Genomic DNA, 13747 nt, shown 5'->3' on the forward strand with positions numbered 1-13747 from the left:
GAGGCGCGCTCGGGCGGCGTGCGGCCCCGGGCAGAGCCCCCCCCCCCCCCTTCCATTATGAAATTATCACTTTATAATTTAATGATAGATATATTTTCTTAATTACTATTTATAGGCGTTTGTTACATGTGTGACGTTCCCAACATGTACTTTAAAGAGCTCAATTGTGTAGTGTTTATTGATATTTAAAATGAGATTGAAATGTGTTTTCTATTTTTGTTAAGATTTTTGAATTGGAAAGTTTCATTTTTGTTTTTTTGGTTGTTTAAAAAAAACCTAAAAAAAAACAAGTTTCATTCAAATTGAAAATTTCTCAATTGGAAAGAAGAAAAAAATACCAGAAATTGGAATTACAATCCTTCAATTGACAGTTTTGATCCTTAAAAGTACTTTTCACCGATATAAGTTCTCATTATACACATAAAGTCCAATTTCCAGACATAAGAAACTTAAGAAAAAACTATAGAAGTTCAAATAAACAGGTGTTATAAATGAAACTAAACAATTGTGATGTTTTCTTTGTTATCCAACGTTTAATTTCCCTTAATGTACTTAGCAATACAGTTAAAAAAGTATTTGAAATATCATCGATTTCCAAAAGCTCAAAGGGACAGCAGGTGGCAAATGGAGTGACACACCCTTCATAAGATTTGTGGATCCAGATGGTCATCGAGGTCACAGAGAAAAAAAAAGGTCGTATTTAACAATAATTTCCTAATAATATGTTTAATCTGAGTTTACACTGTTGATCGTATAGATGACGCTTTTCTATACTAAGATCTTGTGCTGTCAGGTTCTAGTTCTATTACAAAGCGTACAAGTTGACAGGATCAAGCCACGTTCAACTCTTCGCAATCGGCCAATCAGATGCCAGAGATCTGAGAGCTTCACGTATTCTGCCTCAGAAGAACCAGGAAGGATCAGGTAGCAAAACAATCCAAGTAAGTCTCGGGCGCAGCAGTGGAAAGAACCGGTTTAGTGATAAACAGGCACTTGTTGTGCTACTCGAGCATCATTTTTATTTATTTTTTATTTTCAATGAATATTTCATGTTTCCCAACATGTACCCAGAAAATGTGTAGAATCATGCTTAAAATAACTGTACTTTGTCATTCACAATACTTCAGTTAAGAGTACTTTAAAGTACATTTTTGACACATATAAAGGTGGCGTTTGTTCAGACGCACAACGTGGCAACTTTAACCTTCAGGTGGTTGAGAATTTGATGTAATAATGATGCGTTAACTAGCTTCGACCTCTGACCTTGTTCAACCGTGTACACGACACACATCGCAGACGCAGACCGACGTCAGCGATGTTATAACCGAGGCGAGCTCTCGTGACGTCAACACATCTCTTCACCTGAGAAGCAGCCGACGACACCGCAGCCTGGTCACATGACCGGGTCGACCTTCGTGGGCCGGCAACACGTCGCCTCTATAAAAGGAGATAAAGGAATCCATCTGCAGGAGCTGCTCCGCCGCTGACGGGCTTTGCTGTCGCAGCATATCGCCATGGCAACCGCGGCAATGAGGAGACAGTGATTTTCCAACTGGCCCGGTCGCCATGGCAACCAACAATAGGGAGGATGGGGGGGGGAGCTAAGACGCTGTTGAAAAGGGGAAGACGAATCATCGTGTTTTTTTTAAGGCGGAAACTCTTGACCTCTGAGGACAAGAGTCATTAAAAATAATCTACTCTTGATTAGAGATTTAGATGCTTAGCTTTAAATCTAATCCTACATAAAATAGCATTGAATAAAAAGTTTTAAAAATATAAAAACTTTGACAAGCCTTCCACCGTGTGTCGTTAAAATGATTCGTAAAAGTTTTTTTTAACTCTGGTAGAAAATAGATTTGTCACGAGACGGTGAGATTATAATTTTATAGAATAAAAAATACAAAAGCGAACATTTGGACAAGCTGTTTATTTACAGTAACGCAGCATCACGTGATCCTCTTCCTCCTCGTTCAAAAACCCAATGTGCAAATGTTCTGAACATCAATATAAAAGTCAAAAAAACGATCCACCATGTTATCGTGAGGTCATTAATCATGTTTGAATGTCTGACGACGTCATATCAACAGAATCCCTACGTAACACTTACAATTTGAAGATAAGAGCCCTGGTTTGAAGCTCACACAGCTGGAGTTGAAGGCAGAGAAATGTGTATATTTACCAAACTGTCCTTGACAGAAAGTGCGAGTCTGATTAAGATAAAAATAAAAACAAACTCACTAAGAGAACAAATACCTCTGCCAAGGAGCTCACTGAAGGAGATCTCCAGAGGGATTAATCAAGTCCATCTAATCTAATGTTTATAAGGTTACGTTTTGTTTTGCAAGATCCTAAAAGCGCTGGACTACGTCAGCAGCAGAGGTGAGAAGCCATACAAGTGGAAACAAATCCTTCAAAAGCTTCCTGAATCCAGAAGGACAGAAAAACGTTTAAAAAAAAATGTACTCGAACTCCTAGGTCAGTACATTTCATCAAAACCTGTTAGTTATGCTTTTTATACAATTAAATGTGACTGAAAACATAACTTTTGCCACTTCTTGGCAGAAACTGTTACACAGAGAACTGCTTCTGTCAAACAAACAATAGATCAAATGAATACTCGACCAACATGGCAGCTTGAGCGTGTGAAGATGCAGGGAAGGCTTCAACAGAAATTAAACTTTACACTCAGACGGTATTCACAGTCTCATATTTACAACATAATCAAAATCATTGGTCCCTTGTTTTGTGTTTCCATTCATCCTCTTAGGCCGCCGTCCAACGTTAACGTGCCGAACCTGGAAGAAAGAGTTTAACTGATATGAAGCTGAATAGTTGCTGATGGCTAGAAGGTAAACACGTGGATTTAAAGTAGTGAGCTACGTTAGCAAGTAGCCGTTAGCTAGGCTTCATGTTACATAGTTATGGTTAAATACAAGTTACGCGTGTCAATTCAATTTCGAGCTAAGCTAAGCTAACAGATGTTTCTGTTTATTAACTTTTTTGTGACAGGAAGAGGAAGCACTAACCTCTCCAGGAAGTGGTTGTTCTCCGCCAGCTCTTTGACAACTCCTTCCATCTCCTCCTTCAGCTTCTTCATCCTGGAAAATACATGTTGATTGGTTGTAAAGGAGAAAAGATAAATAAATAAAAAAGAAGGAAGAAATGAAGGAGAAATAAGTGAGAAAAATAAGAAAAGAATGAACAGAATAAGATAAAAGTGTAGTTACCCGAGAGTCATCTCCACCAGAGTGTTCTGGTTGAGATACGCCTGAGGCTTCATCCCGCTGGACACCAGAGGAAGAACCTTCTGAGGCAACTGCTCCTGCAACTGGAAAACACGCAATATCAGTAACATGGCGACTCCTGCAGGCCAGAATGATACTGCGCCACCTGCTGGTCAACACTGTGTATTGGACTTGCTGAGGAGTGAAAACTAAACAAGGAGTTCAGACCTCAAATAGACAGATAAAGTTAGCTTCAGGTGTTTTGGCGATTTGCTTGTTTTGAGAGCAAAGAGCCGAGGCTTTCATACAACCTCACTCACCTGCATCTGTGTGGAGACTTTTAAATCATTTCTAAAAGGAAAAGACATGCATGTGCTGAGTTCACTGAAAGGGGGTGGGAAAGAGATAGATCTTGGATGTTGGTTGTTTGACTTAGAAAGTGAGAAGGTCAGTATAGTAGAATTTTATTTATCCCATTAAAACAATATATGTTTCAAGATATAAGTACATAGTAACATATTTACACACACAGTGCTGAATCTATTATTATACTGTAGCATGTAGCAGTCAGGAACTAACTAACTAAACCACAAATCCATTTACCTCACCCACCTTACTTATGGTACTTACTTATACAAAGCATTGAACTCCCAAGATGCCCGTTCTATTACTTTCTGTCAAAAGTAATTGACAGCTGTATTTGGTTGACTGGGCGGCAAAGCATTATGGGAGATGTTCAGGTGGCTGTTACTGAGAGGGGTGGAACCTCATTTGACTGTTGAGTTTGCAAGTTTAAATAAATGTTGCTAAAACAAATATTATTAAGTTAATACTGGTCTATTTTATTGTCAAAATTATAAATATTTTCTTGTTATAAAATGAAAGTAGGTTTTTAACAAGTTCAAACTGTGTGAGAATATGGAAAATGTTGATGAAACGTTGGAAAAGGTTTATAAGGAGGGATTACATGTTCTTAACATGTGTATGACAGTGAAAACTTGAACGATATTTAGAATATAACCCTAACAAAAACAGCTGGACATCTTGAATTCATCACCAATAACAAGAGCAGCGGTACCTTAATGGCTCTCTCCATCATCATGGTGACCTCCTTCTCGATGCTGCTCAGCTGACCCGACAGACCCAGCAGCTGCTTCCTCACATGATGAACTTTCCTGTGAAACAAACGCATTAATCATCTCAATGGTCTTATGGTGGTTTCTGTCCAAAAGCAAGTTACCTCATCCACTCCTCACTCTTGGAGATGAAGAGTCGGTACTTCATGGTGCACTCCTCTGTGAACAGAGACCGGGCCTTGCCGGCATGAAGGACCAACTTCTGTCTGGGGTTCAGAGGAAGACAATGAACACACGAGAGGACAGGAAGTGTCACGAGCCTGTGGACCTACTTGTCAAACTTGTGGATCTGCTCCTCGTTGTACGGCAGACCTGAAACAGAACCAGCAGTGAAAAGAAAAGTTCTTCGAGGCCCGGGTCGTGTTGGAACTCACGTCGCTCGGCTTTGTCCTTCTTGAACTGGTGGTAGATGGCGGTGATGGCGTCCAGGAGCACCTTGATTTTCTCCACGCTGCAGGAGTGAAGATGACAATCAGTTTGTTGTGATCCCCGAGCAGAAGATCTCACACGTACTTCCTGTCTTCGGGGTGAGTCCCCACTTGCTGGGACCAGCCGTCGTTCAAAATCCCTCCAGCCAGAAACTTGTTCTTCATCTCTTGTGTGGTTCTTTCGATTGGTTCCAAAGATCCAGCAATCTGTGCGACAGTAAGGTATATATAGGTGTGAGATAAATGCGTGGCCGAGGGGAGGGGGTCACATCTGGTCCCTTGCCTTCCCAGTGAGGCCCTCAAGAGGTCAGAGGAAATTATAAAGATGACAGTGAAAGAAACACATTTCTACAAATTATTTCCTTAACTTTTCTTACGTTGAACATCCATTTTTCTTTCTTCAGAGCTATCCATAGTCTTACGTGAATGTTTGTTGACCCCAATAAATACTGATTAATCCAATTTCAACGTATAATAATATTGGTATTACTTAAACAGACAAGTCATTATCAATTTATACTGATCTTTTATCGATTGCTTTGTTGACGTCTTCACGTTATTTCTTTTTCAGTATTCAAGTATTGTTTCACATGTTACTATCATATAACTATTTTATAACATAAAGTTTTGCAAATGTGTCAATAAAAAAAAACATATTTGCCAAATCGTGATCCTACTGAGGGAGCCAACGTGTGACCTTTCTGTGTGAGCTCCGGTTTCCTCCCACAGTCCAAAGAAAATAGAGGTGGATTGGGAACTTGGGGAAATTATCCGTAGTTATGAGTGTGAGTGTGTGTGAGAATGGTTGTGTGTATTTGTGTGGCCTGCGACAGACTGGCGTCCTGTCCAGGGTGTCCCCTGCCTCCGACTCGAAGAATAGGATTTTACAGAAAAGGCTTAATCGTTCTTTAAAAATAGCTAAAAATCTACCATAACTATATCAAAACTTTCATTCCCTCGTGTCGACTCACTCTGAGAACCTTCTTGTGCATGTCGGAGATCTCGTCGTACTCCGTGGACAGCATGTTGGCCTGCATCAGCACCTCGTACCTGCAGAGACAAACATCTCTCCGTCACCGTTGATCTGCTCAGAATATTCATGTTCGCGGAGTAACTCACAGCTGCTCAGTTCTCTCCAGAATCTGAGTGCAGAAGTTGCACAGATGGATGACCTCGGACTTCTTGTGTAGAATCGCAGTGTAGTCTTCCTTCATCATTTCTCTGGAGATGGAAACGTTTGGTTATTTATACGACAGGACATGACATCATTAGTTATAGCTTGTTGGTTGTTGCCTCACTCTTCTGTTGTAGCAACTCAATAAAAGCACAAACAAACGTTTTCCGACAGTTAGTCTTCGACCGTAAAACTCTTTCACACTCACATTAAACCACGAACACCTTTCCGCACCAGTTCCTGATAAACCAGCAGCAGCTCTGATGTTTGCCACAACAGGCCCACGTCGCCTGCAAAGGTCTGAACAACAATCCAGGGTCAAACACAAACTACACAAACAACATTTACAAGAAACAAATTGCACAATTATATTTGAGATAATTGAAGTAAAATGGTAAGAGCTTAGTTTAAGAAGCTGTCATTTGTAAAGGTGTAAGAAAATAAAGATAATATTAAATATCGCAATTATTATTATTTCCTTTTTTCATGATACCGTATTGATATTCAACAGCACTGTATCAAAAGTTTTTCAGCTTTAAAATCATATTTTATATTAATCATAGTTCCTTATGAGTTTATATTTTTACCAAAGTGTGAATAACATTTTGCAAATGTTCCTAGCTTTTTTTGTCTTGCAATTAAACTTCTGGCCACTAGATAGCAGCGGTCATTGAGTGCTACGCAGCTAGAGGAACAATAAGTCTCACAAGATCTCAGCATTTACTGAGGACGAGAGGATACAGTCGACTCCAGCAGCTTTTAAAGCTGATGTTTGGACATATTTTGGTTTCAAGTCAAATGAAAGCAGTTACGACTTCATCAAGATTCATGCGGTCTGTAAATTCTGCAACACCAGAGTTAAGTACTCGACAATAATACAAATATATACTTGTTTCTACAGTATCACAATATATCAAAGTCATTTGAAAGATATCAAACCATGTAAACCTACTTTAGCATAGCTGGCGTCCAGGTCCAGGTCATAGCGAGGCTGGACTTTCGGGGGACAACCTGGCAAAACCAAAAGAACAGTAAGTTATTCCTTTTATTGTAATAAGTTCAAATCGCACAGAGAACCTGCTGTCGCCAAACTTACGGTCCTCAAAGATCAGCCCCACGGTGGCAACAGACTCACGACTGACCAGCATGATGGGATTGTCTCTGGAGGTCTTGGGGAAGCTCTTGGCCTGGCGGTTTGGGTCCAGGACGAGACTTCGACCCTCATACAGTAGCTCCTGATTGTGGACGGCAATGCTGCTCGTGCGTGCCAGCAGGTCCTGGAACAGCGACGCCCTGTGGACAAATTAATAAAAATAGTGTAAGAAAATAGGTAATATGACTATTACAAGATAAACATATACTAGTGTATAATAATGTACTAACATCTGTTGATCATGTAATAATGATGTTTCTTTATTTAGTTGTTTTTTCATAATTTAAATGAGTTTAAAATGAAAAAATTGGGGGGGGGGGGATGTATGTGTATTATGGGAGAAAAAGTGGGGATATACTATTAAGTGTTTTGCAGTTATGGACGTCAAAGAAAGTATTCTTGCGACAAAGGACTCACGTGTTGTACTCGTGGATGTAGAGGTGGTGCAGGGTGGCCTGCTGGAGGCTGAACACGTAAACCACGGTGCGATGCAGGATGTCGTTGGTCTCGGCGAAGAACTGATCGAAGCCCCAGCACTTCTCCTGGTCGGCCTCCAGGATGTTGGCCAGGACGGGAGTCAGAAGACCCTGCAGACCCCTGGGAGGAACAGTTATGTGAGCGTCTTCTAGTGAAGTCAGAGGGTCAGAGGTCAATCCATCTCTTTACATTTACATTTTCTCCTTAAAGTTGGTTTGCAGAAGGTTAGCAGAGTTGAGCGTCTGCATTTATTCAAGACTTTTCAAAAGCATCGACAGCCATATTTCTACATATAAACCACATGAAGGTCTCACTTGGACAGGCTGCAGGACACGGGCATCTCTCTGCTCCACTCGATCTTCCCGTTCTCGCACTTTTGGTGGCCGGAGATGGTCCCGGACGGCTTCTCCGTGATGATCTTGTACCTGTGAATTAGATTGAGAGACGCCAGGATCAGCTCAGTGAGCCGGTCCGGGCCGGGTCTCAGCAAGACCTGCTTACATGACTTCCTTGTTCCGGCGCGGGCCCTCGAAGGGTCTGAAGGGGAGGTTGCCGGTGGCGGCGTGATAGAAGGTGACCCCGATGCTCCACAGATCCACCGTGGCGCCGTACTTCTTCTGGTGGTCTTTCCTCAGCACCGCACGCTCGTACATGTCTGGGTGCTGCGTTCATGGGAGATAGAATCAAATAATACATCAATAAAGGCTTAAAACACAAATATAAGTAGCATCAATTAATTATTAAAGAGATCTCAATCCTTCTCACCAGGTATTCCTCTGTGCCGTACAGTGACACAAACTGTTCGTCGTCCTCCAGCTCTCTGGCCGCCCCGAAGTCTGTCAGCTTGTAGACGGATCGACCGTCCTCGCCGATCACCCTCATGATGTTTCCGGGTTTTATGTCGCGGTGAACGATGCCGTACTCCCTCAGGTGGTTCATTCCCGCCACTAGAGGGAGCCAGAGAGGTGTCAGGTGTCGTTTCAGAGAGAGTGATGTTGATGGAAACTCAGATCAGTCAGACGGATAAAAAAGAGGTGGACGAGACGGTCGGAGAGATAAAAGACATGAGTCAGTTCGTGTCTCTCCGTTCCATGCCTATGGAAGTTTGTGTGTGTGTTTATCTTGAGTCACTATTTTTCCACTTGTTAAAAATGATTGACTTCTGCTTCTCTCTCCACTTGTGTGTTCGTACAAAGTCCAGTCAGACGTTTTAATATCCATGTTCGACCACCAAGTACAATATTCTCAGCTCATTTACAAAGCAGTATATATATTTTTAAACTTTAATACCAGGGGAAATAGTTCATATGATTATCAAGAGTTTTTTGAATATGTCACTGAACTCACCGACATCGTGGAGGACGATGAGGAACTCGTCCTCTGGAAGCCCGTATGCGTTGGACGACTCCTCCAGGACGGTGTAGAGGCTTCCACAAGGACAATACTCCATCACTAGCACCTTGTGACGCGTGTTGGACTGAAGGGGAAATAGATTTGAAGCTTTAAATTTTGCACTTGATGCCTTAAACCAGTTTGATTTACTGTCACCGACTGAGTCATTTTGTTTGAACTTCTTGTCAGAACATTTGTTTGCATTATGCTGGTGGATGATGTGCGTTTTCTGTGGCAAAGGTTCAATAAATTACAAAGAAAACATTATTTGTAGTAATTTTTAAGGATGAAAAATAAATGTTTTGTATTTAAATAGAAACAAATGCACAGAATTGTAAACTATAAAACTAACTCTAAAGCACTCAGCAAGTGCAGACCTTTGTCATAAAGCCATTTCCAGAAAAATATTATTTTTATTACTTCTCAATTAATTCCGATCAAAGGGATTTCATGCCCTTTATATACTTTTGCATAGAAGAAAGTACAAGAACTCCCTCCACAAAGAACTTGAAAGGTTCCTGGACCCAGATGGTAATCCAAAACACAACATACATTTTCCTATACAGGTCTCGTCGCAATCCTTTCATCTGTTTTTGAGTAATTTTGCCGTTATTGTCATTTTTCAGGAAACGTCTCTGTAATAAAACGTTGTATCACTGATCTCAGGCAACATATAGGTGAGTCATAAGTTACACAATTTATGTCAAAGGTTGGTTCATTGAAAACCTTTGCTCAAAGGTCAAGGAGCGGGGGAATTACAGGATATAGTCACACTAAAAAAGAAAAAGGGGAATAAAGAAGAAAATATTTCCAAATACATTTCTATGTTTATTTTATAGATGTACTTGGACTGTTCTATGTGGTCCTCTTGAGGTCAAAGGGCAACACTTTGCCCATGGTCAACAATACAATATACAATATATGGCTAAATTAAACAAATATGAGAACAAAAAGGAGTTTTACTCATTTAGGTGAGGCATGAAAAGTACCAGGCGGTCTGTGGTGCCTACAGAGACCATGCACATTCAATTCATAAATGTGTCTTTTTAACTTGTTTTATTAGGTGCAAAGCTAGCAATAGTGAGTGTGAAAGACACACCAGTTAGGAAGCTGATTTAGGGTAGTGGAATGTGAACGCCCCATAAATAAATAAACAATATGAACAACTTCCCTGAGAGCTGTGGTATGCATTGAAATTGTAAACAGCTCTATGATGCACGTTTAAAAGCTTAAGTATTAAATTGAAAAAAAGCCCTAATGTGGAAATATTGTCTTTCATTGGCATCTTAAAAAAAAACGTTTGGAAAAGATTGGACGTCTGGACATTAACCTGTGTTATCTGAGGGTCAAGGTGACCCGAAGGCCCGAATACAAATGTAATTGTTTTATCAGATACAATTTATTAATATTATTTATTATTGTTTTACGTATTTTATGATAAAATAATTAAAAATATTTCGTTTTAAAGGACAACGTATTCAAAAGGTGTAAATATATGTTTAACCTTCCCTTAATAATTAAAATTGTGCTAGGACTCTAAATTCTTATTGATTGAAAAAGAAATTAAGTTAACTATTCCCAACTAAGAGTTAACTATTCCCGACCAAAGAAGAGCCAAATGTCTCAATGTCACAATTCACTGAGGGAGAATGTAGCTGATAAAAGTAAAGTGAAATATAAGTGTTACTGTAACTCAGTCCAATGACTTCCTCGTTCAATCAATCGTTGTAAATCATTCAATAAGGTTTCAACGTAAGAAGTTAGATCCAAGTCTATTGAAAGAACAGGATCTGTGTGGGAGTCACTCTCATCCTCGCTCACTGACCTCTTCCTCCACAGCGAAAAGCTTGACGATGTTTTTGTGGTTCAGCTTCTTCAAAACCTCAAACTCCCTCATCTGGACATCCAGAGGTCTCAAGAAACTGAGGTTGTTGAAAACTTTGACGGCGTACAGGTCGCCCGTTTTCTGGAGAGCAGGAAAAATGAGTTAAAATGCACGGTTTGGGAGGTCGAAGCCGAAACTGAAGAACACCCACCTTGTGTCTGCCACGGTAGACGTTGGCTGTGGCCCCCTGACCCAGAAGGTCAGAGATGAGCCACAGGTAGTTTGTGGTGCTCTGCATGCTGGAGGCTGATACAAAAGTGCAGAGTTAATGCAGCGGTCGTGGTTTTAGCCATTTTTTTCAATGACTGAATGGAGCAAAATTAGTTTCCCAGCCCTTGGACTGACAGCAATACAGCAGAAAACATATGAAAGAATAGAAAACAAGAGCATTAGTTCAGAGCTCAGGATGGATGGATAAACCTTTATTCATCACTCATTGGAGAAATGTGTTCACAAAAACAATGAATACAAAAAGCATAAAAGCGAATTTAATATTAAGAAATAATAATAAAACAATAATTACAAATATAAAATGAATAACAATATATATGTTAAAATAAAATAAACACAGTAATACATTATAATTATAAATATATCAACAACAATAAAGACCAGTACAAGTGCACACACACACTCACAAATGTAAGTTGTTACTTTCAAACTCCCTTTAAAAATTGTGCCATACTTCATGTTTATATTGTCCAGAAATAGGATCTGAATAATCCATAAACAAGCTGTTATTTGGAGCTCAAGAAATCCCTGCACTATGTTGCGTCGCCATTTTAGGATGAATAAGATTTAATACCATATAATAATAGGCCATAACATCAGTTGTGTTGTTGGTTTGTTTTTGACTATATTGCCAGCTGGGGACACTTGTAATTTTATTTTGTATTTAATAATATATTTCCAGAAGAAGGAACAAAAAACAAATGCTGTTCTTGTCATTTTTAACAGAAAAACAAGTGATATCAAAATGTTTTGTAACAAATAAACAACCAACCAGTAATAACTAAACTACACTCCAACCCTGCACAGTAATATATGATATGAATTCATTTTATCTTAAAGTTATTTTCCGGACACTCGGGGGACATATACATTTACAAAGCATTCACACTGTGAAATGAGGCTGGTTTCAGTGCTTATTTAATATTCAAAAGTGTTTTTAATCACAAGATTAAACTATAGTAGTTTACCTTTTAAGAATCAGTCAACCATCTACACATCTTCTATATTCATTACTACTGTTTACCAGTAAACTTAACAAGTTCCTAATACTACAAGTTATAAGTAGTACAAGACAAAACTGTAGTGTTACCAGCTTTCAATTAAACACATAAAATACAATATAATAATGTAAAAACTTACGTACACTACTTTGATTAAAATATAAATTAAGCTTAAATAAAATTAGGTAAAAAAAGGTTTCTAATTCGAGACAAGAGAAGCCAGTCATTAATAATAAACCAATATTTTCTGTTCTATTAACGTAAACGCTCTACGTCACACTGGGAAATTCCCATCAGGCCTCAAGATAACCTGAAGCAGCTGAAACACGACATTTGTTCATTTTATTCTAGAATCCACGTCACTGTAGACAAGAGAGAAGACGTCATGTCACGTCGACGTCATTTCATTTACTGTTACATTAATTTGACTTTCCGCGGACCTACAGGAAGACTGTCATTACAAAAATACACAACCGCGTCCGAACCCGGATGTTCTGACAGAGACGGTTTTCCCGCTGGTTTATCAACTCACCTGAGCCGCGAGGGTCGACACCTGTGTGTTTAAAAATGTTTGTGTTCGCTCTGTGTTTATTTCCTCACCTTTTCTTGTTTCGACGACTTCTTCTCTTTCGCTGTTTCCTTGTCACGTGAAATCTGCCCACCAATGAGCGCGCGAGTTTGCGTCGGGAAGGCGTGTTCTTTTACCGTAAGTCTCAGTTTAGTGCGGGCACGCAAGAGTGAGCTACGATGAGGATATCACCCCTGAATTTTGAAAGAACACAAACTCCTTACACTAAACGGGATCCTTTCTATCGTAGATTTCTTTTGAGTCATGTTAAACCGGATGTCAACTTAACTGGACGTCAACAATTTTCAATGGCGCGTCGCTGCCGTAATTACGGTATCTTCAACGAAACTGAAAGCGAAATAAACTCCCCAAAGTTACACTTTTCAAGAAAATATATTTGAATTAAATAAAAATCACGATCGTCTCTGTTTTCTATTATTTACTATTAGACCTCACAGAAATGCATTTGTGTTACACGTGTTTTTCTGCTAGACTAAAATAAAATGCCTCATTCTTTTTTTTTACCTCCTACAATACCTGAATTAAAGCAGTAATACCAAGAGCTTCCTGTAGGCTCTAAATATAAATGTTTTTTTTAATTGTACCTATAAAGCCTAAAATCAACGTTAAAACAAATATACGACCAACTTTACTGACTTTATATTCACCATGAACAGATTGAGATCACTTCTGGTGCAGGGACATCTCACATCTTGTTAAAGTTTGAGTAGAACTTGTGAACAAGTACTAGTTACTACAAGATAAGATACACCTGAAGTCATCCTACAATGGAGAAAGTTGTCACAGCAGTAAGTCAACAGAAAATAGCAAACATGAAGTTCATATATTTGAAATAGAAAAGAAAAAATAGAGAAAGTATGATCGCTCACAAAAAAAAGCTATAAAAATACATTATATACATATATAACAATAGATGTATTACAATACAGTACACATGTTCAAAAGAAAAAAGAAATAAACACCCTAAAAATAGTAATAAGTGACTCATTATTATAATAAAATAAGAATAAATAATGACATTACATAAATAGACACAAGATACAACACTAATTAAATT

At 39.1% G+C, this 13747-nt stretch overlaps 1 protein-coding gene across 3 annotated transcripts; it reads right to left on the reverse strand.

Annotated features, from left to right (window-relative positions):
* Positions 1 to 1908: 1908 nt before the first annotated feature.
* tbk1 (TANK-binding kinase 1) lies at positions 1909 to 12758 on the reverse strand. Of its 3 annotated transcripts, none has more exons than XM_087786930.1 (21): positions 12702 to 12758; positions 11021 to 11115; positions 10810 to 10950; positions 8940 to 9069; positions 8358 to 8539; positions 8094 to 8254; positions 7907 to 8017; positions 7533 to 7712; positions 7059 to 7255; positions 6915 to 6973; positions 6171 to 6262; positions 5908 to 6009; positions 5760 to 5838; positions 4874 to 4995; positions 4735 to 4811; positions 4633 to 4672; positions 4465 to 4566; positions 4303 to 4399; positions 3228 to 3328; positions 3027 to 3098; positions 1909 to 2795 (listed from the first exon to the last, which is right to left on the reverse strand). In XM_087786930.1, the coding sequence occupies exons 2-21, from the start codon at positions 11105 to 11107 to the stop codon at positions 2756 to 2758; spliced, it is 2172 nt and encodes a 723-aa protein (XP_087643056.1). In that variant the 5' UTR covers positions 11108 to 11115; positions 12702 to 12758; the 3' UTR covers positions 1909 to 2755. The 3 variants fall into 3 exon arrangements, 2 of the variants coding, with proteins under 2 accessions (XP_087643056.1, XP_087643057.1); XM_087786931.1 differs by lacking the exon at positions 12702 to 12758 and adding an exon at positions 12634 to 12669; XR_015710753.1 differs by lacking the exons at positions 1909 to 2795; positions 3027 to 3098; positions 3228 to 3328 and having other exon boundaries at positions 4382 to 4399; positions 4465 to 4562; positions 4629 to 4672.
* Between the last annotated feature and the right edge of the window lie 989 nt (positions 12759 to 13747).

Source organism: Callionymus lyra, chromosome 3, assembly GCF_982586985.1.
Source record: "Callionymus lyra chromosome 3, fCalLyr1.hap1.1, whole genome shotgun sequence".
Taxonomy (NCBI): Eukaryota; Metazoa; Chordata; class Actinopteri; order Syngnathiformes; family Callionymidae; genus Callionymus; species Callionymus lyra.

Coding starts and splice junctions, on each gene's coding strand:
- tbk1 (XM_087786930.1), bottom strand. CDS start 11,107: ATGCAGAGCACCACAAACTACCTGTGGCTCATCTCTGACCTTCTGGGT. Junction 6,974..7,058: donor GGGGCTGATCTTTGAGGACC/GTAAGTTTGGCG, acceptor TGGTTTTGCCAG/GTTGTCCCCCGAAAGTCCAG. Junction 2,796..3,026: donor AACAACCACTTCCTGGAGAG/GTTAGTGCTTCC, acceptor TCTTTCTTCCAG/GTTCGGCACGTTAACGTTGG.